Source organism: Buteo buteo, chromosome 4 (assembly GCF_964188355.1).
Source record: "Buteo buteo chromosome 4, bButBut1.hap1.1, whole genome shotgun sequence".
In the NCBI taxonomy this organism is placed as follows: Eukaryota; Metazoa; Chordata; class Aves; order Accipitriformes; family Accipitridae; genus Buteo; species Buteo buteo.
The window spans coordinates 58,743,534-58,769,177 of NC_134174.1; the positions used below are offsets into that span (position 1 = coordinate 58,743,534).

The 25,644-nt window shown below is 38.0% G+C and overlaps 1 protein-coding gene across 4 annotated transcripts in view; it reads left to right on the forward strand.

Moving 5' to 3' along the window:
- Positions 1-25,644, forward strand: part of SHOC2 (SHOC2 leucine rich repeat scaffold protein) — a 70,559-nt gene that overhangs the window by 34,889 nt on the left and 10,026 nt on the right. For all 4 annotated transcript variants that reach the window (XM_075026374.1, XM_075026377.1, XM_075026373.1 and 1 more), the window contains exons 3-5: positions 7,905-8,042; positions 20,867-20,997; positions 24,605-24,793. In XM_075026374.1, the coding sequence (XP_074882475.1) occupies positions 7,905-8,042; positions 20,867-20,997; positions 24,605-24,793 (458 nt within the window). The remainder of the gene's footprint in view (positions 1-7,904; positions 8,043-20,866; positions 20,998-24,604; positions 24,794-25,644) is intronic.

A 25,644-nucleotide genomic window follows, 5' to 3' on the forward strand; every position in this document is an offset into this window, starting at 1 on the left:
TAGCCCTAAGCAAACTCTGCATCAAAACAGGGTAAGTGTATATACATGAGGCTTAACCTGACTTCTTTCCCAGATCCAGCTATTTTCATATCAGTGATTTCCTGAGTCTGGTGCAGCTTGTCTTTTTAGTAATTCTCAGTAGAGTCCTCTTCCAAGGGCTTGACCATTTTTTTTCCTTTAAACTCCTATAAACACTTTGCATCCTTAGCAAGGTCCACAAGTTTGCTTTGAACATTATTCTTGACTAAAAGTTCACTGTTATGCAGATGTTGAATATAGATACATACCGAGTGCAAAAGCAGAACTTACCTATTCACTTGGCTGTTGAATCTCCGGTGGCATCCGCGAAATAAAACCTTAATGGAAAGGTTTCCACGTGGAAGCTTTGCCAAAACACAGTCTGGAGGGATAATTGTGGAAATGAGTTCACAAGGTGGACTCCAGCTTAATCACCATATCTGGTAAATTGTCCATTCTACTGAGATCAAGAAGTTGAAGATAAGAATGGAAGAATGTGAACACTTTGGTGAGTCACAGTCAGTACGAGAAGGATGAAAACCAGATAAACTGTCTTGGGATGACTCCAAGCAAATGCTTCCATTTGCAGGCTGTTACTTAAGCCATTTGCCTTTCTTGTATCGAGAGTTTTATTGCATTCCTCCGTGTTGTGTTGAAGGAATTGTTATGCACAATCAAGTTGATAATATTTTCTTTGTAAAGACAAGATTGCATCTTATACCAGTTTTTGGGTATTTTTTCCTTCTTAGCATACACATCTTGAATAGAAGTATGTTGTCAACATGGCTGAAATTACTTTTGCGTAGTTTCGGCAAGTTTCTTAAGACTCCAAATATTGTGTTTTCTGTCTGTGAATGCAACTCTTATTCTATGGAGAATCTGGTCAGGGCTGTTCTGCAAGGGAATTATTTTTAGATTGTAATTCAGGGAATCTGCCTACACCAGACTTGGAATGTCTCTGAGACTCTCTTCTGCTCTTCCCTTCCCCCATCTACCCAAGATTTAGATCATTTGTGGTTTCTTCACTACTTTGAAACTCTTTTTCATAACACTTGCACCTGTTTGGTTTTCAGTAGCATAGACAGCAAACCAGATGTGTGCAGCTGCGTTAGTTCATGTCTGCTCACTCCATGCTGAATATAGTGCCTCCTTATTAAATGACTTGTTAGTTGCAAAGCTTTTCAGTGGTGCTTTGAATTTCATTTCCCCTTTTTCTAGCAGACCTGATAATATAAATATTTATTTACATTATTTGTATCTAAGAACCTCTTCTCTGTTTCAGCAGTTTGAAGGAAACCAAATTGTGCTCCTGGGCTTAGTTGGCATGCTAATGTCTACAAACACAGCGGTTGAGAATATTTTTCTATTTTTGTATTCTAATGTGATAAAAGCATGAAGTTGTGAACAGAAGTGGAATAAATATAGGCATTGATACATGTGTGCCGCTCCCTAGAAGTCGGAGAAAATGACTGCCTATTTGATCCAGTTCTGGTTGCTTTCTTGAGCTGCAGCAAGGGTGAAGAACTTGATTTTGGCCGGCTTCAGCTTTGGTGTCTGGGTACTGATTCCTGTGAAAGCTCTTGTGGGGACGCAGTTTCGTCTTGTCAGCTAGTCAAATTCCTCCTGATTACATTTCCTTCAGACTGGCTTTAGGATAATGATTAAGTAGTCCTGCCTTTTTGATCTACTTGCAGAGCTTATTGGGATGATGCCCCAAGTGTAATTCCAGTAAATACTGACAGCTTGTTAGCAGTCCAGTGTTAGGTTTCTTTTTGGTTTGTTTTTTGTTTTTTTAATATCAACATGGCAATTATTTTAACTGTTTGAATACTTTCACAAGTGCTGAACAGAGGGAAATAATCGCTTCCCTCGGGCTGTCCTTGCTAATGCAGCCGGGTAGGTGGTTAGCCTTTATTATTTGAGAGTGAGCACACTTGTTCCACGCTGAAAATGGGCAGGATCCAAGATGTGACCCCAGGTTCAGCTTCACCAGGACTGACCAGGGTCCTTCCCTGCAGAGCTGTTTCCTCACTGGCTGGTGTGAGGCTCTACTGCTTTACAGGGTTATTCTGTGCTAGGTGCAAGACTTCACCTTTGTCTTGGCACTTCATGATGTTCCTGTTGGTTTGTTCTACTGCTCAGCTCAAATCCTGCCTTGAGTCCTTGCTAAGACTGTTTCTTCTACATGTTTTACATGTTTAAAATGTTGTTTGAACATGTTTTTAATTTTATTTGTATTTGTTACTTTTAGTTATAAACAATAAATAAAAGGCGTTATGCTGTTCTGTCTTGTTGAAGCTTGTTTTAGACCGGGTTGAGTCTTTATTTTCAGTTGAGCATAGCTTCCGTGTTTTTCAGTGGTTCCCATAACTGGGTCCTGTTGCGCATTCTGCGAATTCTAGATATTTTACTGTGCTTATTTCTTACTTATATGAATATTTAAACTTTGGTACATAAGTCACTTGTGACCATATTAAAATTGCATTCTTTCTACTCAGTAACTCTTCTGTGTAAGTTATAGTTGTGCAGTAATAATTCAAAATAGCTCTGACTGCTTAACTGTTCTTTTGGGCAATTGGTAATGCACAGCAAAAAGTTCAGGCTGTCTGCTACAGCGATGTACTGAAATCTCGGAGAGAGGGAAAAGATTCTGAAACTGTAAAAGTGCTTTTAATTTTTTTGTAAAATCAGGACACTTACCCCAAAGAGTTTTAAAGACAGACTAAAAATTCTTTTGCCTCCCCCCTCCCAGCAGAGAACCTAGTGAGAGATGAATAACTACCAAAGTTATGGGAACTATCTGTGACTTGTTCCCAGCGTTGCTGATTTTGGATAATTATTCTTTACAAATTAGCTTACAACCAGTATTCTGACACACCAGCCTAAAGTCCCACTAATATTTGCATTCTGCCCTTCTTTGTGCTTTCCATAAGAGTCTTGATCCTCTTGCTGTCTCATCTGGCCCAGGATTTATCATGTCATGAAGGATTTCATAATTTTAAATCTGCTTAAGCATGGACAGGCATGGAGTTAATCCAGTGGAAAACAGGCTATATTACAAATTGTGCTTGCCATCCAAGAGTGTTGCCCACTGAGTGAATTAGTGGTAGGAGACACTGAAGCCTCTCTGCTCTTGACCTATACTCTCTGCCTATACAACTGTTAATTCGTGTGTACTTTTACATTTTATTTAATGAAGCTGTATTTTGTTTTTTAAATAGCCAAGAAGAATTTTCAGAGTTATGTAAGTCAGGGCATGTAACTTGGTCCTCTTGTCATAACAGGCTTTCAAGGTTAGCCATGTAATGGGACTGTAATTCTGTCTCATTATGCAGACAATATTAGTCATTTCGTAATGTTGGGGTTTTTCAGCAGGTATATTTAGCTTTGTCATACTATAACATTTAGTCTCGGTGCATATGAGAAGAACAGTAAGGTGATTGTTTACCCCACCTTTTTTAAGGATTGTCGAGATGTATTTTTAACAATGTTTTTAACTGGAAGGTGGTTGGGAGTCTTTACAAACTATTTTATTTGAAAAATGCATGTGAATCATCTAAAATTTTTATCTTGTAGAACCTTTTAAAATGTAAGTTTTTAAAACCTACATGATAGGGTGTAACTATTTTGTGAAGACATATTTATAGAGAAACTACTTTATGTATTTCATATAGGCATTACTTCTAATTCAAAATCTTTTATTGTCAAGCCAGCTAGTACATGCAATTTCTATCTGCTTTCTTGTCAGATTTTAAGCTTCAATTCCCTCCCCTCCCCGCCCCTGTGCAATATAGTATGTTAAAAAAAAAAGGGAGGGGGGGGGGAGGCAAAACCCAACCACAAATCCCAGCACCTTCCTAGTTTATGTTCTGATTGTCCTTAGGATGCTTGTCCCTTCAATGCAGTTGCAAGTAGTCCATAGAGAATCCTTTATTCACTTCTGTGAACTTAAGATTTGTCTATTTTGGCCATTACTTGTGGCGAAAAGAGTTAGTTCATTTTACCTGTGATTAGTATTTCCCTGAAGTAGTGCCTGCTTTACTCCAGTGATTTTGGGTGTTCAAACAGTCCTTTGGTGAAGTGATGCTGGAGTTGTCCACATGGTGAATGGGAATGGGTTTTTCTTTAGTAAACTGCTCTATGGGTAAGGCTGATTTTGAGCTGCAGCACATTTCTAGCTGGCGTATTTCTGTTCAATTAAAATACAAATGCGTTTCAGCAAAGGTTATATAGTACACCAGAAAAGAGCAACTGTTTATTCTTTTAATATGAATAAGATCCTCACTCATTAGCCAGTTTTCTTTTTGTATTTGAGCAAATCTTTCTTTTAGGAAAACTTTCTTCCTGATTTTGACATATGCTTCTTGCCCTGGCTGAGCAAAAATGCCAGATTTCAGTTGTATCTTGGTGAAACTTATTTTCATCTTTTTTTGCAAAGCATTTCCTTCAGTACAATTGCCGCTGTTCAGACAATAAGATGGACACTTTCAGTCACTGAAACAAGCTGGCTTTACATTGGCTCCTAGGAAAAGCATTGTGCTGATGGCCTTAAGTTTGGCCTCTTTGTTCTTGCAGATCATTATTCGTTATATCGATTGTTTATGCCATGTGTTTATACTGGCATAATTTTTGAAAGAGCTGCTGTTGTGCAGCAGTGCAGTGCACAGTGTGTCCATTCATGGGGTAAATCACTGCCGTCAGTCAGCCGGTGAAAGAGCTGCCCCTGTTCTTTAGCCTCTGGCCTAGTGGCAGTGCGCTCTCTGTGCCCAGAGTGGTTTTGGTCCCACGTACTGGGATGATTTCAGTAGCGTTGGTCACGTTAACTGCAGTGTTGCTGGTACTCAGATCTCCACGCACTCAGAACAGAGAGATCCTCTCCCAGGAAAGTAGTTAGAGTTTAAGGAGAAGACGGGGCAGGGGGTGCTGATTGGGCACAGGGCATGACCAGCATTGGTTTGTAAGGGACTGGACACTTATTTCCTTATTCCTCTATTTTCCCACTCTTGTCCTTCCTAAACCACATTGATTCTTCCCTTTGCCCTTCTCTAAAGATTCCATAGCAATTCTTACCATCCCAAGTTGCTCTTCCTTGCACCTCATAGTAGATGTTAAAGCCCCATATGCAGTTACAGCCCTCAGTCTGTGAGGTGCTCTGGAGAGCCTTTCCATTTACTCACTGTGATGGGTCTCACACTCACCATGGGGCTGATGGCTCTCCCGGGACAGCCCTGGGAGTATTTGGGTTCTCCCACCCACTGCTGATCCTCTGTGTGCCTTTGCATGTGAAGATGAGCCTCTACCACATCACCAAAACATTTTTCACCTTATTAGGCATATAGGATATGCTTTCCATGTGTCATGGAGAACAACAGGAGAAATGTGCCTTGAGTGCTTTTTGTTGACTTGCACACTCTGTGTTGTGTCTCAGCAATCCAAGTTAAATTATTGAAAGAATTTCAGAGCCAACAGTACTTTACCTCCCCTGTCCTTCTGCCCTTAGGGGGGAAAAAAGAACATTTTGGTGAGATGCTGTCAAACTTTAAGTATTATTATGCCCAAGACAAAGATTCCTTACTGAGCAATGCGAACTAAAAGCTAAATTTTGTAATATCTCTTGAAATTGCTCTCCTTAAGTCACTGTACTTGGTGATAAGGCTTTAACTTTCACTTGATTTCAGTTCTAAAGTCTAAAATGTATTGGGCAGTCCTCAATCTATTTTAACATTCAAAATTTTTATTAAATGTTTATCAGTGTTGCTTTTAAAAATCATGCCTGCATCTTTAATATAATGATATTAAGTATTGCTATCCAAAATAAACCAAAGCGTTAGCTGGCCCTTAATTGGCTAAACATGGGCATCTCTTCTTTTTTTCCCTCCCCAGAATTAGCTAGTGAGGTGTTTGTTTCAAACACATAGCTTGCTGTTGTCAAAGTTTTCAGCAGGTGCAAAAATGAAGTGCAGCAAATGTTGCTGTGAAAACCCAAGTCTTTCTTCGACTTCAGCAGATGTAGAGTGGGAAGAGTCAAGTAAATGAGAAATCAGTGTGATGAAATGAAATTTATGCCACATTTCAAATTTGACATCATTGGTTTCGGTCTAAGTGAAAACAAATGAAAACAGCAACCATGAAGTGAAAACTACTGCCCCAAAGTGTGCAAAAGTTTTTGAATTATCTTAGTAAAGATTTGTGGGGTTCTTTGTTTGTTTAAAGGGAGGGATTTTCAAGTCTTCCTCAGGCTTTTCTTCCTCCTTCTATTGCCTTCTACACTTTGCGCACTTGTTTTCATAACAGAAAGAGGCTCCTACCTCAGAACATTAACTCTTGCTCAATTTTTTCTTAAGTTTTCTTTGTTCTGCTTATTAGTGGCATTGAAATGTGTGGTGTATGCAGTGCTGGATACAGCACGTTTGACTATTGACCCTGGTTGCCTGGAATACACTTGAATGCTGACTTGAGAGGGGGGACACACACAGTGATGGAAGAGCTGCTTAAGCACCACCTTTACATTTCCATCTGGCTAGTTTCTAGAAAAAAATCCCAATTTGGGTTAATAAATGCAGGAAATAAGTTCAGTTATATATTAACGATCTAAGAAAAACAGGCTAATGAAGCTGTTGGGGTTGGCTTTTTTTTTTGGTGGCCTTTCACAACTCTTCCATGATAGGTAGTAAGTATTGTGGCTACATGATACCTGCAACTCAATACAGAGTCTGAATTCGGAAATATTGTATGATTTATTAAATCACCATTTGTGATTATCTGCTGATCTCATGGGTAGACAGTCTACAGGTCAGAACTTGCCCAAACTTGTCCTGCAGGCCTGTGGGAAAATCCTTAAAGGATTGTGTCAAAGATACAACACTGAAGCTTAAAAAATAGACATTTGTTCCTCAAAAGGAATTTGCTACTCCTCCAAATTTGTGATTCACTGAGTCATGCTCTTATACACAAATACAATGACCTAATCTTTACTGGATAGAGTTAAAGCTGTTCAAATAATTTGCATTAATTTCACCTCCATCAGATGCAAAAAATGTGAATGCATACACCTGTATTCATCCACACACTTTTTTTTTAAATCCAGCAAGCTATTGCTCAGAACACAGTATATTTGTCGTTAAAATAGGTGAAGCTGCTGTACATAGCAGCCTACCTGTGCCTACCTGTACTTTAATGTGAAACATTCAGAATGAAACAGTTCAGTGTAAAGTAGCTCTAAACTCTAAGCAAGTCCAATCTTTTTTAATGCTTAACAGATAAGCCTTTTATTTCAAACTTTTATTTGCTATAGCTCTGCTTGCATATATAAAATATAATAATCTGTGTAAATAGGTTTACAGTTTACTTGTCATAAGTTGCCTTTTTTTTTGTGATGACTAAAAATGATTAAAAATAGCACTCAGGACTTTGGGTGGATTATCTAGATTGTCAGCCAAATAATTTTGCTGTCTCTTAATTGTTGATTTTGTGCCTGAAAGTAATTCATGGTATAAAACCAGATCTCAAGTTCTCAAAATTCAATACAATTCACTTTGTGATGTTTTAAACTTCTGGTCAGCTTGAAACAAGTGTAAAGTATAGGTTTTGTACTCTTATTCAACAGCTTGAACTGTCAGAAGAAAATCAATAAATAAGTAAGATATCTTCAGAGAATATATAAAAGCTTTATCTGAGTTTTTAAAAATTGTTGATCAGGTTTTAGATCTGACCGATGAAATTATGATCCTGTAATGCCTTGTTTTATATGTATAACTTCATGGTAGCAATAGTTTTTTTCAGATTATCCCCAAGTCTGTCTGATTCTATTAATCTCTGTGTGGAAGTCATTGTCTAGAGCTGTACATTAAAGAACTTGATATTTTGGTTTTCTTGTATGCTTTTAGGTGAGTTGTGTAACCTCATAACGCTGGATGTAGCGCACAATCAGCTTGAACATCTTCCAGAAGAGATTGGAAGCTGCACGCAGATCACCAACCTTGACTTGCAGCACAATGAGCTCTTGGACCTGCCAGAAACCATAGGTATGTGAAGAGGCTGGAGAAGAGAAAATAAATCACTATTTCAAAATGTTCAGTAAGAGGAACAAATTTAAAAATGAGTATTTGGTTGGTGACTGTAGAATGACTGGTGTTCAGCTCAAGGCAGCTTCACATTTGAGATCAAAAGCAAGGTATGCATGTTACCTTAAATGTAGTTTCTAGCTTTCTGAATTACATCATGAAATCCAGCTGTGTTGCGAGTGCAGCAGCATCTAAGAATGAGAGTTATAAGGAAAAAAATCCATCATTTCTAACTCCGATTTAAGGTGTTCTATGGTTATGAATAAATATGTACAGCTTGTCTGTCCATTCTGTAGTGAAACTGAGCATATAAAGGAATAAAAGGCTAAAAGGCTCTTATTTGAAGGTAATACTTTGTCAGATAGTTTTAACTGATGCCTTTGGCTAAAGAAAAATAGAACTAAAACGAGAAATGTTTTAAATCAATTCTGTATATTTTATGCTTTTCCATAGAATGACTAAAAAAACCTTCCAAGTCCACAAAGTCCATGTTCTAATGCAATAAAATACAGAGGATTTGCAACTTAGATAGGGAATAAGACTGAAATAAGCACTGCCCTGGTTGGTTTCTGAATCTCATATAGCATGAAACAAGAAAATACGACTTTTCCTAGTTAATTAAATCCGTTTTAAACAGATGGCAGAGAAAGATGCATGATGTGATTTTAAAAAGACAAAAAAGGCGGCCATCATGATTTTAAGCTTTTATTTGTCACCAGAACATACTTGGAAGAATGAATGTTATCACCTAAACAGTATGTATGTTGAACATTTCGTTAATGTACTTTAACTCATAGTGAAGTGAATGAGCAGAAGAGTCAGGAACCATTTAACAACATGCCAGCTTTTCTTCTAGCAGTAAATTGTTGAGTGTGGAGTTACTGTAGCTTTTTGTTTAGAAAGTTTGACCTGAACAGAGTTTACATTGATGAAGTATCCACTGGAGCTAAACTTCCTTCCTGGATTGATGATATTTTTAAACTGTGGAGATCCCATTCCATCTGGAATTTGCATCTAACTTACACAATTCATAAGCACAGCTTTATTTTTGTAGCTATTTTGTAAATCTTATTGAAAGTTGTTTTAAATAAAATTTATGTGTAGTGTACATGTCATATTTAGGAAGTGAGTTCTCTGGATAAACTACTAATTATGGGTAAAATTCTCTAAGCAAGTGTGAGATTTCCATTGTCAGGGCTTATAGACGACTACTGTTGATTATTGTGCAGAATAGTAGTAGGATTTATTGAGTTGTTTAGTGACTGGCAGTCACTGAGCTTCTCAGAGGACCACAGAAATCTTACTTGTAATATGCTGCAAGACTGCTTACAGGGAAAGGTCTTTGGGTGGGAGAGGCACAAAGTTACTTAAGCAGTTAAGTCATTTCTGATAGACAGGAAATTGCTGACTATGCAATCAAGATAGTTTGGACTCATCTATTTCTTCAGAAAGTTACTGTAAGCTTAGGTGGTTTGTACTGAGTTGGGTTCATACCTGGTTGGACTGGATTTCTGCCTATTTTCTTAGTTTTGTTTTTCCATTGCATCATCTTCATAGTTTTTTGAAGTTACTTATTTTTAAATGTATATAGCTGTCTCTTTACATGCTTATCTGAGCTGAATATCAATCCTATATAGCTCAACAAACCACCAAAGAGAGATGAATAAGAGACAGCAGCGTGCCGTCGTGTCTTTAACCTTACACTGGTTCAGTTTTTGCTCTACTGGAAAATACATGTTGTTTGTATTGACCGATGTGTAGTAGCTGAGCATTTCTGTTTAGAGTAAAAACTTCAAATCAGAAATTGGCATTTGTGCCACATATAGTTGACAAACAACCAGAATTGAATACTGAAGGGAAAAAAATTTAAACTCCAGTTTAAATGATAGTGATCAACCTACATTTATGCATGTTACAGAAAAGGCAGCCATAGCCAGTTCAGCAACATTGGGTTTGTTTCTTAGTCATCGCAGTTTTGGTTCAACATTAAAGCAAGTTGCGGCTTGATTTTTAGATTACAGCTTGCTTTGTGGTTAGGATTGTTCAGCGAGAGACTTTGAGTACAGAGAAAAACCCAGCGAGTAAATGGCGCGTGGCCGCCTGGCGTGCGTCGCTCGGCGCGGCTGCGGGACAGCCTCTCCGGCCTCTCCATCTCTCGCTCCACTTTCTATCTCTTCCCTACTCACAGGTATCTACCTGGCGTTTGGCACAGCAGGCTTTTCTTGCAACATTTACACCCTGCCAGGTTTCAGTATGCTTAATATGTCAGTGCTGTTAATGTTTCCCCAGTTCAGTCAAGCTGGGGTGGGGGTCGCAGACCAGGTACACGTTTGCTTGTTACAAAAATTTAATGTGCTGTGAGCCTCCTGTTATGGAACAGCCTTCCATTACTGCCAGGTCCGTCCCCTCTTCCTCTGCAAACACCCTTTTGATGGAGGCTTGTTTCTTTCTTGAGAGGGATGTTTTTGTCAAGCTGCTTTGAAAAACGAACAGTCCCCTTCCTTTTCTATTCCCTCCTTCCCCCCCCCCCCCCCCCAACAAAACAACACCCCAAACCCAAACCTTTGCAAAATGCTTCTTAAATTCACTGCTGGACTATCTAACCAAGTTTTTGTTTTACCACAGAAAGATTTCTGAATCTGCCAATTAAAAAAAAGAAAAAAAAAGAAAAAAAAAGAAAAAAAAAAAGGAAAAAAAAAAAGAAAAAAAGGCTTGTTTTCTAACTAACAGTACTGTACTGAAATGTGCCGGAGCTGTGAGGAAGGGATGTTGGAGGGTGACATAGAGGGGAGTGGCAGGGAAGGGATTATGCATCAGCAACGATTACAGAGGTAGCATAGCCAATATACCCACTCTGTAAAAATACAAAGTTCTTGTTTCAACTAACGCTGCATAAGCACGCTTTCGTGCAGTAACAAATGTCGATTTTAGATATTAGTTGTCAGGAAGTGACCTAATGTCTTGCTTTATAGATATTGGCTTAATACATTCATATCTGTATTTCTGTTGATTGAAAATTGTAAAGTACTTTGTATATTAGATCACTTCCTGTAAGAAAAATGAGCTTTGTGGAACGGCTTAGCACATTCCAAGAGTCTCAAGTCTAGAATCAAAATCATAGTGGGATCTTAGCTGCTTAGTGTTTTAACTGCAGATCCTCCCCCCCTTTTTTGGGGGGTGGGGAGGATTATGATCTGCTTTTATTTTCACAGTGTCTTATCTCTGTATACTTAGTTGGCACACTAGTATATCCAAAAGATACATAAAAGAAAGTAAAGAACATACCATTTATATCAAAATTAATGATTGGACTTTTGAGACAGAGAGAAAGCAAATTTTGGGTGGAGTAAAGTATTTCTTTGGATTACAAGCTTGCTTAGAAAATTCTGTGCTGCAAATACCACATTGTGAGTGTTCCCTCTTTGAACTTTTAATTTTAGCATTCTGTACAAATGTGTTCACAATTTCGTATTTAAAAGCACAGAAACACTTATTTGAGAAAGAAATTCAACAGAAACAGAATTACAGCTTTTAAAAAAATCAGATTCTTCATCTGTTTTGTAATTTGCTAGTTTTGTGCGTTTATGTGTGCAGTTTGATTATGGTCAAATGTGCCATATTCATGGACATTTAAGGCAACAGACATTTTAATAAGAAAAAGAATAGTCAGTTGTAAATGTTCCAAAATGATGCTTTAAAAGCACAAAAAATTCCATCACTGGACACACTTTCCAGTGTCTGACATGGCACTGTTCCTAAGAGATGGTTAGGAAAATAAGGCATATTCAAAGCCCTGTGCTATACTCCGGCCCTTCGCTGTGACACACTAGCTCGAAAACTGAAATCACAACTTTCATAAAAGCAAATATTATGTGGAGCAGCTTTGCCATTTTTGCTGGTCGAAATTGTGCTACAAACTAGGCTTCTGATCTGTTTAGCCCCAGTGTACCTCTGAGAGCACTGTTGTGCTTTTAAAACATATAGTTGATAAAACATGAAGCATCATGGCCAGAACTGGGCATATGTAATTGGTACAGCTTAGGTTATACAAATTGTGGTTGAGAGCTTTAAGTCCCTAGAAGTCCTAGTAAAGATACTTCTGTAGAAAAGTGGAATTACTTTAAAATGGTACTTTAAGTTTCGCAGGCTTAGTAAAAACTGGAGCAGTCTTATTCTGAAACATCTGACAAATGCACTGGTCCTGATAAGACCCAGCAGAGCACCTGCAGCTCCACTCGCTGCTCAGGGGTGATGTTCATATGCGACTGATGGGTTTGATGTTACTAATTATTTGCCATTCTGATGGAGCAAAGTGGAGCATAGGCTCCTGCTCCAGCTTTGATGGCAATATTCATATTCTTAAAATTTAAGCACGTGACCTAGTGTTTTGGTCTGTGAGCTCTGATCAGTACTTTGCAGGATTGAGCCCATTTCCATAGGCTCACATTAGGAGATCTGATCAGTGTTCAGTGCTTTTGTCTAAAGTTTTGTTCTTGGATTATGCTGTTAATGAAACATTTTTAATTAGATTCTGCTAGTATTGGGCAATTGCTGTAAGCTTGGCCTTTTCTTTATCAGGTGGAAAGCAGTTGTTCCCATCCTTCATTCTTATTTTCAGGTTATTTACAAGCCTTTGCTAGTTCTCATGGCTGTCTCATAAAGGGAATGAAGCTTCTGGCTCTTGCTGGCTTCAGTTCTAGACTTAGTAAAGGTAAAGCAGTGAAATTGGCTAGAAAATAGTGAGTGGCAGGAGAGGGTAAGTGGGAAGTGACTGCTCGCTGTCTCCTCCAACGGCGGGAGGGGAGGGATGGAGCAATGCTGTGAGGTGTTGACCTCAAACCAGTAAAAAGCAGACTACTGCATGCGATGAGTGGGGAGCACTTGGGCCTCAGTGTTCACACAGGTTGCTGTAGATGCTAAAAGCTCACAGGGCAGCGTGACAATTGCGCAGAAGTAAAATGCATCAGTTGCTTCTAAATTTGGGAAGCCGCTGAGCCACACGCTGTTGAATCTTCCCCCAGCTCTTGGGGAGTTTCAGGGTGTGCTTTTCCCTTTTCTTAGGTTCTCCTCTTGGTATCTGCTGTTGGGCACTTTTTTCCTGGAGAGGAGATACTAGGTGGTTCTCTGGTCTGCATATAATAATTCTCACATTCCTTAATTAGCTAAAATTTTAAATATAAAATGTGTGACACATCAATATACATGTTTACTCTATAAGGTAGGGCGGACTTAGAAAATTAAACACATCTATCACTTAGGAAAGGTTAATGTTTTTTCTGCATTACCAGTTAAGTATAAACTGTTCTTACAATGTGATTTACATTTATATAGATCTTTAATTTCACAGAAAGGTTTTAAATAGTCAATTGAAAAGGCAAATAAGACTACCAATCAAAAATTAAGTGAAATAAATGTCAGTTGCTTTATTGTATGAAGTATGCATTGAGTAAAATGCAGCACTTTCATTGATAGCCCCAAATAAATCCGAACTGTTGCTTTTGACTCTGTTGCAATGTGAAGTGTGTTCGTATTTTTGTATCATTTTCAGCTAATTATAACTTCCCTTTTTTGTTTTAATAAATAAATCTCCAATGCAAGCCTGATATAGTTAAATACATATGCACTGTTTTTCTTTAAAAGTTAGGCTAGCTTCTATTGGCTTATTGGTTTATTGACTTAATGTGTATTTATGAAAATATTTTTTATTTTGTATTTTGGGTGGATATTCTTCCTGGTAAGACTAGGATGGGTACAGTTTATTTTAGTGAATGTACATACCATCACACAATAATTAGATACAGAGACCAATATGTACAGATATAACTGCAGCTCAGCATTTTCAGAATGATTTGTATACTGCAGAAAGAAAAAGCCCGTAGTCTTATTTTCTTTGTGTAAGCAGGAGACATGAGGGAAGAGTGATTCAAAGGAACACATCAGAATCAAAACAAGCAGGTCTATTAGTTACATGCATTTTGATGAACGCATGTTAAATGAAGTTGAATTTTCGTAGCTTAGACGGTTTCAGAAATATGTCACTAAGAGTTTGTGCTCTCTAGCCTTATGCAGGTGTTGTGTGTGGTGCATGGCAGATACTTGAGCTTCTGTCACTCAAGTTTTGCCAGCATCTTGTGTGCATCTTTCACACATGCAGTCGGCAATGATTATGGTCTTGAATTAGAGTTGAAAACTAAGTAACTGCTGACATGGTCACACTTCAGCCTTAATCTTGAAATAATGAGGGAAAACCTGTCTTTGGTTGATACTGCTAGACTGTAAATAGGAAACAATCTCTTTGCTGTCTTCAAATGGCATTTAAACCAGTAAGGGTGGTAAAGATTAATTTTAAATTCACATTAAATAGCTTTCTAATAGATAACATCTTTATGAGAATTCCTAGACTTTATGTAAGGAGGATAATGCACTTTGGTTTGAGCAGGAAAAAAAAAAAAAGATGGACCCTTCTGGCCCTTGTAATTTGAGAGTCTGAATCTGCCTCCTACACTGGCCTGGTATATCAGGGGGTATTGGTGGCTGAAAAGAAAAACTAAAATACACTAGAAATCACTTTACTGTTAAACCAGTAAAATCTGGAGTTCGTAAGTCAAGCTTTGTGTTGTGTTCAACTACACCTTGTTATTTGGAAGAGTATAGTTACATGCCATGCTTTGGCTTTGGTAGCTGGTAGCAATGATCAGAAGGGATTCTCTTCTCTTCTCTTCTCTTCTGCAGTTTTCCTGAGTGCTTGCCCTCCCACCCCCATCACCTTTCTGTCCCCATTCCCAATTTTCCTAAAACATCAGTCTTTAGCCAGGTGATATTAAACAATGGGGATGTTTCAGCCCTGCAGGTAGAAAGGATTTGACCTCTCTTGGGTGATTGATTGGTGACTTGAGTTTACATTCATACAAATCTATGCGCTTTGGTTTAGGAAGGATTTGCCCCTGATCAGATAAGTAATGACTATGGGATTTTGTTCTGCTTTCCACTGCAACATGGTCACTGAGATCACCTTCAGGATGTCTTGCCAGACCGGTCACTTCACACTGTTGCGGTGTTGGACATTGGAAGACATGGTCCTTGCTTGTGGAATGCAACTGAAGGTTGAAACGGTTTATCTGAAGCCTTTCGTTTTACTCTACAGCTATCAGGGGAAATGGTTTGCTTTCTGACAAGAGATTAGATTAAACACGTCAACAGCTCCTTTCACCTAAAATTCTGTGAAACTCTTCAACAGTTGTTATGGAGTACGGCTGACATCTGGAAAAAGTAATATATAGAAGTACAAGGTGTGATACAGGCATCTTCTGATTTAGGGCTATTTTAGACTAGGAACACTATTGAAATATTTGAACACAGTGTTTAATCGCCATCAATAGCTGGCAATCTCTAGCTTGTCTAGTCTCTCCTGTACAATTTTCAACTCTTTTAAGGCCCTTAGGTCCCACCTGCTTTGTAACATACTCGTTGAAGATCTTTTGTCTTTTTCTTCCATATTCTCATCTTTGTTATTCTCACTACAAGATTAATGTGATGTGGTGTATTAAGCTTACTTAATTTATCTTTTGTTTTTTAAAGTGACATCAAGTTGTTTTTTTTTTTTAAACTTTTAAAATTAGTTTTGGATGTACCTCTTGCTTTCTATTTGTTAAAAATGACATCTGGTACCTTTTGTATGCAAAACAGCAATTTATCTTTCTCAGAAGAAGATCCGTTAGCTCAGTTCACTTAATTCATTCTATGAAGTAATGTGTGGTCGTGTAAAACATGTTCTTTAATAGGTGGCTACTTGTTGTGTGCAGTTTAATTAAATCAAAATCTAAGGATATTTATGGGAGTTAGGCCACCAGAAATACTTCATAGTGCCATGTTGTTTGTAGCAAGTTCTTGCAATGATCTATTGCATACTGAGGTTCAGGTATACTTTTGATTACAATCTTACGGGGTTTTGATGTGCACAGCTCTTCTAAGTCCAATTTGTGTTTTTAACGTTATCTGCAGAAGAGTTTTCTCTAGTGAACAGATTTTAAATTGATCTGATGCTTCCGGTTTATTTAGGACAAAGCAACTGATCCTGATAGCAAACCAGTTTGATGAACTAAGTTATATAAAACAGGCTAATTTTTCCATCTTTTAGTAATGATGCAGTAACATTTTGCACTAAGTAATGACCCTTCATCTAAGGATAGGGAATTTGAAGGATTAGTTTAACTAAGGGAGGGAAAGGAAGAGGTGTGGTAAATCTCAAAAGAAGAGAGCATTTGTTACTCCCTTTAGAAAGCACTGGTAGGACTTTGAATTAGGAATTTGGATTCCTTTATATTATTCAACATACCAGTTCCTTTTTCTCTTGATTTTGAAATATTCAAGAAAGAGATGTATTGCTCCTACTTGGAGAACCACTTCAGGTGGTCTTTCTAAAAAGTGTGTTTTTGTAAGCGTGGTTTCCTGCTTTATTTCCAGTCTTCCCTTTGTTTTCGGATTGGCAAACACCTGTTTTTTCTTTGACTAATATTTTTGAGGTACCTTTAATAAAGGATTTAATTTAAACCATCTATTTAGGGTCCCTTTTATAGTAACAGAGTTTAATTTAATGTTTCTGCATTTGCATGCTTCCAAGTATTTTTAATTCATTGCTGTGTAAATTAAACAGCTAACCCTGAGAGAGACATGCAATCACTCCAGTGAAGTGATTATGAATTCTGCACTTAATGTTGCTTCAAACCTGAGAGCTGGGCAAAGTGGAGCCCACTGATAGGTGTTAGTACGCTTTTCTGGTGAGAAAATGGACCTGAAACAAGGTGGCTGTGTGAAACCTGATTCCCAAGAGTGACTGTCACGCCAAAAGTTGAACTAAAACAATTTTTCAGTGACTTTCTTAGGCCTGGCTTAAGTTTAGGGATTAGTCAGGCTTTAGTATTGTATTTTTAGAAGTACCAGTGGATGGGGCAGTTGAGTTTACAAGGTTTTTTGTAATGGGCTCCCGAAGAAAACAAGTTGGAAGGGGTTTTGCTTGTTGCTTTTCCTGCTAGTGGCTGCTTTTCAGTTGTGGTTATCAAACTGTCATGTTCATGAACATCTAGAGCTGCATTTTCTGAGTCACTCTACCTGCGAGGGGCTGTTTTAGAGTAACTGCTGAGGTACGGTTTCAGTGCCAAAAGTACAACCGCAAAATGATCCTGATGACTGTCTGACTGAGTTGATCGTGATCAGTTGTTACCTTCCTCACTTTATTTCTTAGACTTAACCTGACAGCACGTCGGCGGAGTACCTAATATGGTGCCACCTCAGAAACCAGTAGCTGAACTGGAGAAGATGGAGATGAGTGCAGGCACTGTAAAGGAGCTCCAAATACGAGTATCAGCTAGGTAATCCTGAGCTCAGGGAGCTGTGAATGGGATCACTTTTGATCATGTAATGCAAAAGGTGTTCTATTTAGCAACTTGCAACAGTTTCTGTTATAAACTGGAGTTTCTCACTTGGTGGTCAGAGAGCTGGCGAGGAGGCCTGAGTGTGTTAGCCAGCTGCCCAGCAGCTGGGCTTTGGACCATGGAGGCAAATATTAACGTCATTGTACTGAGCATTCCTTTAAAAGCAAACAAAAAAAGAAACAAAAAAAAGGTAAGTTTTAACACACTGAGCAGAGGGAAGAGCTCTAAGGATCATCCTTTTTTTGTGAAGAGGAGACTAAGGTCTAAGATCTGGCTTGTCCAGCATGTGAAGATAAAAGCTGATAAGCGTTTCTCACTGTGATGTGTTCACAGTGAGGTGTTAATATGAACTCTCATGAGGATGAAAAGATATCTGTGTCTTGTTGACAGAAGACTAAATGGCAGTAAATTGGCTATAAATAAATACTGGCTTGAAACGAGAAGGCGGCCCATACTGCCTGCATCAGCTGAGTGCAGGACAGCCCTTCCAGGTGCAGTGGGAGAGGTGCTACTGATGAAGCTCCAGCTGAAATCGTGCTGCTTTTGTTCTCAGGAATAACTGTATTTAGTGCTGCGGTGTGTAAAACAGTCACAGGGAATGTGGTACATGCAGGATGTGTCTTCTGTTATGCCTTTGCATGCCTTTCCCATGGAGGGGAAGGATAACTAGTAGAGAAACAGTGATAAAGTTATATTGAGAAATGCTACTTATGATAAGAAAAAATTACTGGGAACTGCTATTTATGCCTCCTTTCTGATAATGCCATGAGTATAGCCAATGTGTGTCATTGTCTCCTGGAAAATGACGGTACAGTTTGACTTTCTCTAATGGCTGCCTTGTTTCATTTTTCTGAAATGCCACGTTGCTGGTAGGAAGAGAGCCATATACATACAACCTGTGCTCGCAATCTGGGAATTGGCATAGCGACATTGTATTGCTAAGCAACAGTTGGCATCATGCTGTCTGTTAGAGCCATTCCCCGTTTGTTTTCTTTGCCTGAAGAATCCAGATCAGCATCTAGCTCAAGGTTTAAGTGGTGAAAAAGAATAGTAGATTGATATCATACTTTACACAAAGTTTGTAATTCTTTTTGTTAGTAAAGTATTAAATAACAATTCAGAGAAATGCAGTCAGGATGTGCTTTTTTCATCCCTAGAACAGCGAACCCTAGTGATCTTGGTGCCTTGCAATAGGATGTCTATCATGTGAAGTGAGACCAGTTTCCTATACAGCCAGCAATGCCAGATCTCACCAAATACAGCATGAAATAGCTACGTTACGTACAAATGTGCATCTTTATACTAGTGGATTGTAGGATCAAAATAGGTCTTAATTATTCTCTTTAGTGTGTATATGCACTGTAGGATTTAACCTCAAAAGATGAAGATTTGTGCACTGGAGAGCAATATTGATAGCCCTGGATTTTAAATGCCTTTTTTTGGTTAAGGGAAGACTTTCTTTGCTGCTTCTGCAAAACCTGATTGTATACTTGCTCAGAAGGAAAGCACTTAAAAAATATAAATAAAAATCCCAATGGGAGAAACTATGAGTTAAGCAGCTCTGGGTGGCTACCTGTTGTTTTAACTTTTGTTTAGTTATTGACAGTACTAAGTGGAATTTGTTGCTAAACTTGTTAGCTAAAGGTCACATATGCACTGAAAATTCATCCTCTTTTCTCTCTTGATTTGTAAGACCTGGATAATTTTTGTTCTATATAAATTTTGGGGGTTTTTGTTTTGTTTGGTTTGGGGTTTTTTTTTTGGGGGGGGTGTGTGTGTGTGTGTGTGTTTACTTTCACTGCTTTTGTGAATCTCCATTTTAGTAACTACAGTGAATCGTACAACAGTCCCAATTTCCAGTTTTTATTAGCTACTTTCCCAGCTACTCAGTGATGTGGGGTCATTCTTACAGTATATTTTGGCCAAGTTCAGGAAAGAGGTATTTTGCCACTTCCTCTGTTGAGACTTTTCCTCTGTCTAGCAGATCTTGTTGTAGCATTTGTATTAGTTTTCATTCTCCATTTCTTTTTATTTTTTTTCATCCTTAGCTTCCAAGCATACTTCACACACTACATTTGCGTCTTCCTTTGCTGTGCTCCAGTAACCTTTGTATAAGTACATATGCATAGACATTAATATAGCCTTCATTTAATGGGTAGTTAGACTGTAAGCTCCCTTCATCTTTTGAAATTATTTCTGGTTATTCTTGCTGCCATTTGTTAAATCTTATGTTTCTTTTCTAATGTGTCTTTCTGGTATTTCAATTTGCAGAACAAATGTGTTGTGCTATGAGTGGTTGTAAAAATGAGTGTAAAATAGTGAATGTTTTGCAAGGAACGGATTGATTGTGTGAATCTGTTCACAAGCTCCACTGGTGCGATGTAACCACATGCATAGATATGTTTTCCAATGATAAGGGTGAGCCAGAAGACTAAGCACTGTTCTTCGTACTATTTGCCAGTTGACTTTTCAGTGAAGTTCAAGGTCTTACTACCTGCAGAAGAGTCTAAATGCCCTAGCACTGTATAGTTCAAAGACATTCTTAAGCAGTTGCTTTTGGTCTTGAGTATTTGTTAGATGGTAAAGGTTGGAGCTAAAGGGAGCTTCAGAAGGGAAATTTTCAAGTGGCAAGTTTCTCAAGAATTTTTTTCCTGACAAAAATACATATCAACTGGGACTGTTGGCCTGGCAATATTCAGAAATATTTTTACATGCACTATTGTCCAGATTTTTGTGGGCTTCCTCCAGACTTTTTCTTCGGTATCATTCAGAAAACTTGGAAGTGGGTTTTTGCTTTGTGTTTCTTTTTTTTTTGTTGTTTTGTTTTGGTTTTTTCCCTATCAGTTTTTAAAGGCTGTTGCTTTTGGAGGATGGTAAAGTTTGTTGGTTTTTTTTTTTTTTTTTTTTTTTTTTTCTTCCCTGTAGGGGAAATTGTTTTGTCAGGACCTGAGCTGTGTGATGTATACCCAAGTTCTGGTAATATGAATCATGGCATTGAATGATACTATCTGTAATTTCAAAAAAGTAATTTTGGGGACATCTGGAAAATGATAGAGTTTTTTGTCAGTAGAAAGATCAGGATAGAAGGACTTCTACAATAGGACATAAGCATTGCTTGCTTACCATATTAGGCACAACTTAAAAAGAATATTTAATAGGCACAATCTACTTCCACACTGTTGACTTCAGTGTTGGAAAGCACTGTAATCTGTGTATCTCCTGTTTTGGGATGATAGCTCCGTTTTACCATATGAAAAGCTTGAAGTGTAGAGTGTGAGACAACAGAAGACTCAGAAGTAAAACCTTGTACTGTGTTAATCTAACGACATATTAATACCTGTTTCCTACCTGTAGGAAATCTGTCCAGTTTAAGTCGTCTTGGCCTGAGGTACAATAGGCTGTCAGCAATTCCGAAGTCTTTAGCAAAATGCAGTGAACTAGATGAACTGAACCTGGAGAACAACAACATTTCTACTTTACCAGAGGTGAGAATTAGAGGGAGTTGACTGGGGAGGGAATGTGTTGTAAGGCATCAGTGTTTTGTAGAGGGATTGGAATATGTGAAGTTACTTCATCTTGCATCATAACTCTGAGCCATACCCTTTGTTTTAATCTGCATGTGTGTAATGTGAAATATTGCAATTCTGTACATATTAGGTGTATCTAACTAGTATAGAACAATTAATGTCATACAACTTCAGTTAAAAGTGGGAGCAATTCATGTGATTGCATTTGCTGTCCTGTCTCTTTAGAAAACCTTAAATAAGGAGTCCAGGTTCCCACCATTCAAGCTAGATAAGTGTTTCTCAGTGTTTGTTTCATGGAGGTGGGGAAGAAGTAGAAAAATGAAAAATGGGATATCTCTTTCTCATCTTATTGAGGCAAGAATGACCTTTAAGAGAGTGAGTAAAGCTTGTCACAACTACTTGGCCTCAGCGTTCTCATTTTAATGTGGAAAAGTGTGCTGTTGACACCAATGTGATATCATCTGGCAACTCATTGACACACCTTCCATCAGTTATGAAAAATAAATATTTGCATCATTTTTCAGTTTCCAGTGACCCTGTGAGAAAGGAGAAATCTGTTTTCTTGCTTTTCTTTTCATAGCTGCTGCACTTGATTGTCTTACCTTGATCTTTCTTGCCTCAGGCTTAGTGTGGAACCATGGAAAATATTAATAGTTAGAAGTTCTGGAGTTACCTTGTCAGTCTCTTCAATTAACACGTTCCCTGAACAGAGTGCTTTACTAGCTCTGGGGTGAAGAGGCAGAAAGTCCTAGTCCCCAGTGCATCTGTATGTTTTTGTATACTCCTTCTCCAGAGTTGTCTGAAATGTGCCCCTGTGGACTCCAGTTTCACAGTCCTGGATAGCTGGTTGGTTACAGACCATTTTTTAAATACAGCTTTGATATCTGCAGACTTTGAAACTATTTAAACTGCTGGGTTATACCTTCAAACCTTTTTGTTTTCTTAATTTCTTGAGACTATTTATCAAGGCAGCAGAATGTGAGATGCTTGGCTGCATACTGTATACTTTAAGTGTTAGTAACCATTTAGAGAAAAAACTTTGACTTGAAGCATTAGTGCCTGGGAAGAATTGCTCTGATGACAGAAGAAAATCTGTGCTTGATTCTTATTTTGGATATTTCTTCTATTGGTTTAGAACTTCTCAAGATGAGGTCTTCAGGACGCAACATAGAGTTTATATTCTATTCTGTTTTAATGATGGTCCAAACTGCTTTCCTAAGCTGTCATCCCCACCCCACCCACTCAAGTTGTATAAATTACTAGTATAAAATGAGTTAAAATCTTATCTAAAGAGGTTTATAGGAAACTATACATAGAAGAAAAAAAACAAAATGCATTTGGAGTTAGGCAGAGTACTCAAAGTAACAAAGTGCAGTAAGTAACTACTTTCCTTCAGATAAATTTCTGAACTCGGCAGTGATAGACTGAAAACAGAGAATTTAATAAATGTTTGGGTAAAACTATCATTTAAGAAAATGCTACTGAGTGAAAGCCACCAGGCTGCTTTTAAGATGAGAGCTAAACTAGCCCACCCCACCCAGACAGATTATAAAAGTAACTACAGTATAATTACAAAAAGCTAATGTGAGGGATGATTACTTGCTTTAAAATATGTTCAATCATAATACAGAACTCTTTGCGACTGTGCTGCCGCCTTCACGTATATTTGCCAACAATATGTTAACACTTAAGCTGCTACCTTGCAGAAGTGTATAGTTCATACTGTAATCTGTTTAAAGTAAAACATTCTGTGCTATAATACAAAGAACTGTATTTGTAGAAGAAACTTCTAAATTTCAAAACATAGCTGAAGCTGCTGACACAATGCCTAATAAATATTTTATCTTAAAAGGATGGGCTGGGAGAAGGCAGCACTGCCACAGCTCTCAGATGTAAGAGCATTGTTCTCTTTGTACTGCCAAAGCTCTCTTGCTTCCCTTCAAATGTGTTTAATTACTCTAGGCTATTAGAGTGTATTAGCTAACATATTTTTAATATTTTTTGTATGGAAGCAGACTTTAAAAATGGCTTTTTGAAATGCCAAGATCCATTTGAAGCAATAAAGTGTGTTTGTAACAGAGCTCAGGGACTCCCTAACCCTAGGACAGATTATCTGTTAAAGTATAGCTAGAAGCAGTATTTCCTAATCAAAAACTATACTAGTTAATGATTAGGTTAGATTAATACTGATTTGAAGGTCCATTATTTTATCTTTAGGGGGAAAATTGCTTCACTGATATTTGCTGAGATGCCCCCAAAATTGTATTTCAGTGCTTAAAGTTTTAGCCATGACATGTAGACAAGTCCCTATTTACTCCTGTTTTATTTACAATAATGTTAATGAACTATTTAGAAAAGTAGCCAGAGTTTTCCTGGTGGAACAGCAAAGCCATGTTCTTAAACCTTTTACAGTGAATATAGCACTGCAATTGCAATCCAAAAATACTGACATTAGGAATATGGTTGGAATCATTATCTTGTTATCACTCATTCCTGATTGCAGATGTTGCATTATTTATGGTATGTAATGCTATGCATAAATCTCCAATTTCTGTAATACTTAAGCAAATAGGGCTGAATTCAAGTTGGCATAGTAATAAGCAAAGGTGACACTTCAGCAGTAATTTAAATCTCATTATTCATCCCCACAGTTCCAGCAACATGCTTGGCACGTAACTAACAGATAAACTCTGAGATCTGCGCTGCTGAGATTTTAGAAACTAATTAAATTGCAAAGTGAAATGAGACTCTGGATTCAACGGACAGCCATTGCTATCCAGTTTAACTCCAAGCTTCTTGCTTTTCAATTCTTAAGAGAAAAAGAAAGAAAAAAAAAAGTGGAGTAGTAACTGTTTAGGAATATTTTGAAAACAGGAAAAAACCCTGGGATTTCCAAACCCTTCCCTTCCCATTCTTTTTCTCTGTCCTGTCTGATTATCTGAAACTGTTACAGCCTAAGAGGAAACTTCTACCAGATGTGATCACAATATGGATTTTTGTTAAATTAACAAAGATTTGTACTGGAAGTATCAAATGCTTGTTTGAAAAATGGTGCATACAGTTGATACTTCTTTGGGCCCCACTCTCAACTGTGACCAGGCATCAAAATTGAGTGAGCAGTAGTTGGGTGGCATTGGCCGAAGCCAGGACCGCTGTTCAGGATGGACACGCTGCTGATTGCGCCTGCCAACCGCTGCCCCTGTGCTCTTCAGAGCTGCCCAAGATGTATTATTAATGCCCAATGTGTTATTAAAAAAATTCCTTTGAGAGGAGAAAAGAGTTACAAAACCTCCTAAACTTGTGCTTTTAAATGTGATATGTTTGCTTTTTTTGTATCTGTCAGTATGTAAGGAGAAAGGGGGAAATAAGGTAAAGGCTGAAGATGGTGAGCAGAGATTGTTGCTGATGGAAGTTTTATCAAATTTAACACTGGTTTGTGTGTTGCAACGCTTCTTTAGGGGATGGACTTGAGGGGGAAAAACATTTCTAATTAGACCCATGAGGAAAAGAGATGTATTCAAATAAATCTGTCCTAAGTTCCTGGGTGGTTTTCTTCTCTCTACAGGGTCTTTTATCCAGCCTTGTCAAACTGACTAGTTTAACACTGGCCAGGAACTGCTTCCAGTCCTATCCCGTGGGTGGCCCGTCCCAGTTCTCCACAATCTACTCTCTCAATATGGAACACAACCGCATCAATAAAATCCCCTTTGGAATTTTCTCCAGAGCTAAAGTATTAAGTAAGCTGAACATGAAGGTGAGGCACAGAAACATGCTACTGTGTATAAAATCAATGAGGAGCACTGTTTGCTGCTCTGTGAATTCTGGCAAACTTAATGATAGAGGGAGTGAATTTGTCATGCTGAAGTGGATACTGCTGCTCTAACATATAGAAACAATTCTGTATTAGTTTAAAAATGTACTATCAAGATGTTATTGATTTGTCTTTACTTTTGTTAGTTAAGCTTTTGTCACATTTTCTCGAGTTTGAACAATGAAAATAAGAAAGTTGGTTGCAAAGTTCTTGAATATTCACATGGGACACGAGCATGTGGAGTAGTTTATTTCCACCACCCCCCCCCCCCCCACCACTGTTACAGTTTAGATTATAAACAAAATTATGTAAAATATCTTTTTTAGAATATATTCTTTCAAAACCTAAGTTTGGAGCCTTTTGGCGGTAGTTGTAGAACACAGAAAGAGAACCTTTAAGTCTGGGTTGCATACACTTAGGGTGAAGAGAACTAGGGAAAAGAGGTGATGTTTTTCTTTGAATGGGTTGGTTTCAAGTTCTTAAATTATTTAAAAAAAAAAAAATGTTTGGGCAGTAGCTAAGCTTAGCTACTGTTTTAGAATATCTTTTGGCACAAATGGATTCTCAGTTTGCATTAAGACCATTTTTTATCATGTACCCATTTCTAACTTTGCATGTTTACCAGGACTTTGTATGACCTGTTTTTTTTAGATTTTGTGGTGTCTGTCTAGATCAAATTTTGTAGCAACATTTTGAGCAGTAAGATGTTCAGATTAATTTCAGATGCTTTTACTCTGAGCCATTAAGATGTATTTCCTTTGTGGTATGTTTGGTGGGGTTTTCCCCCCCCCCCC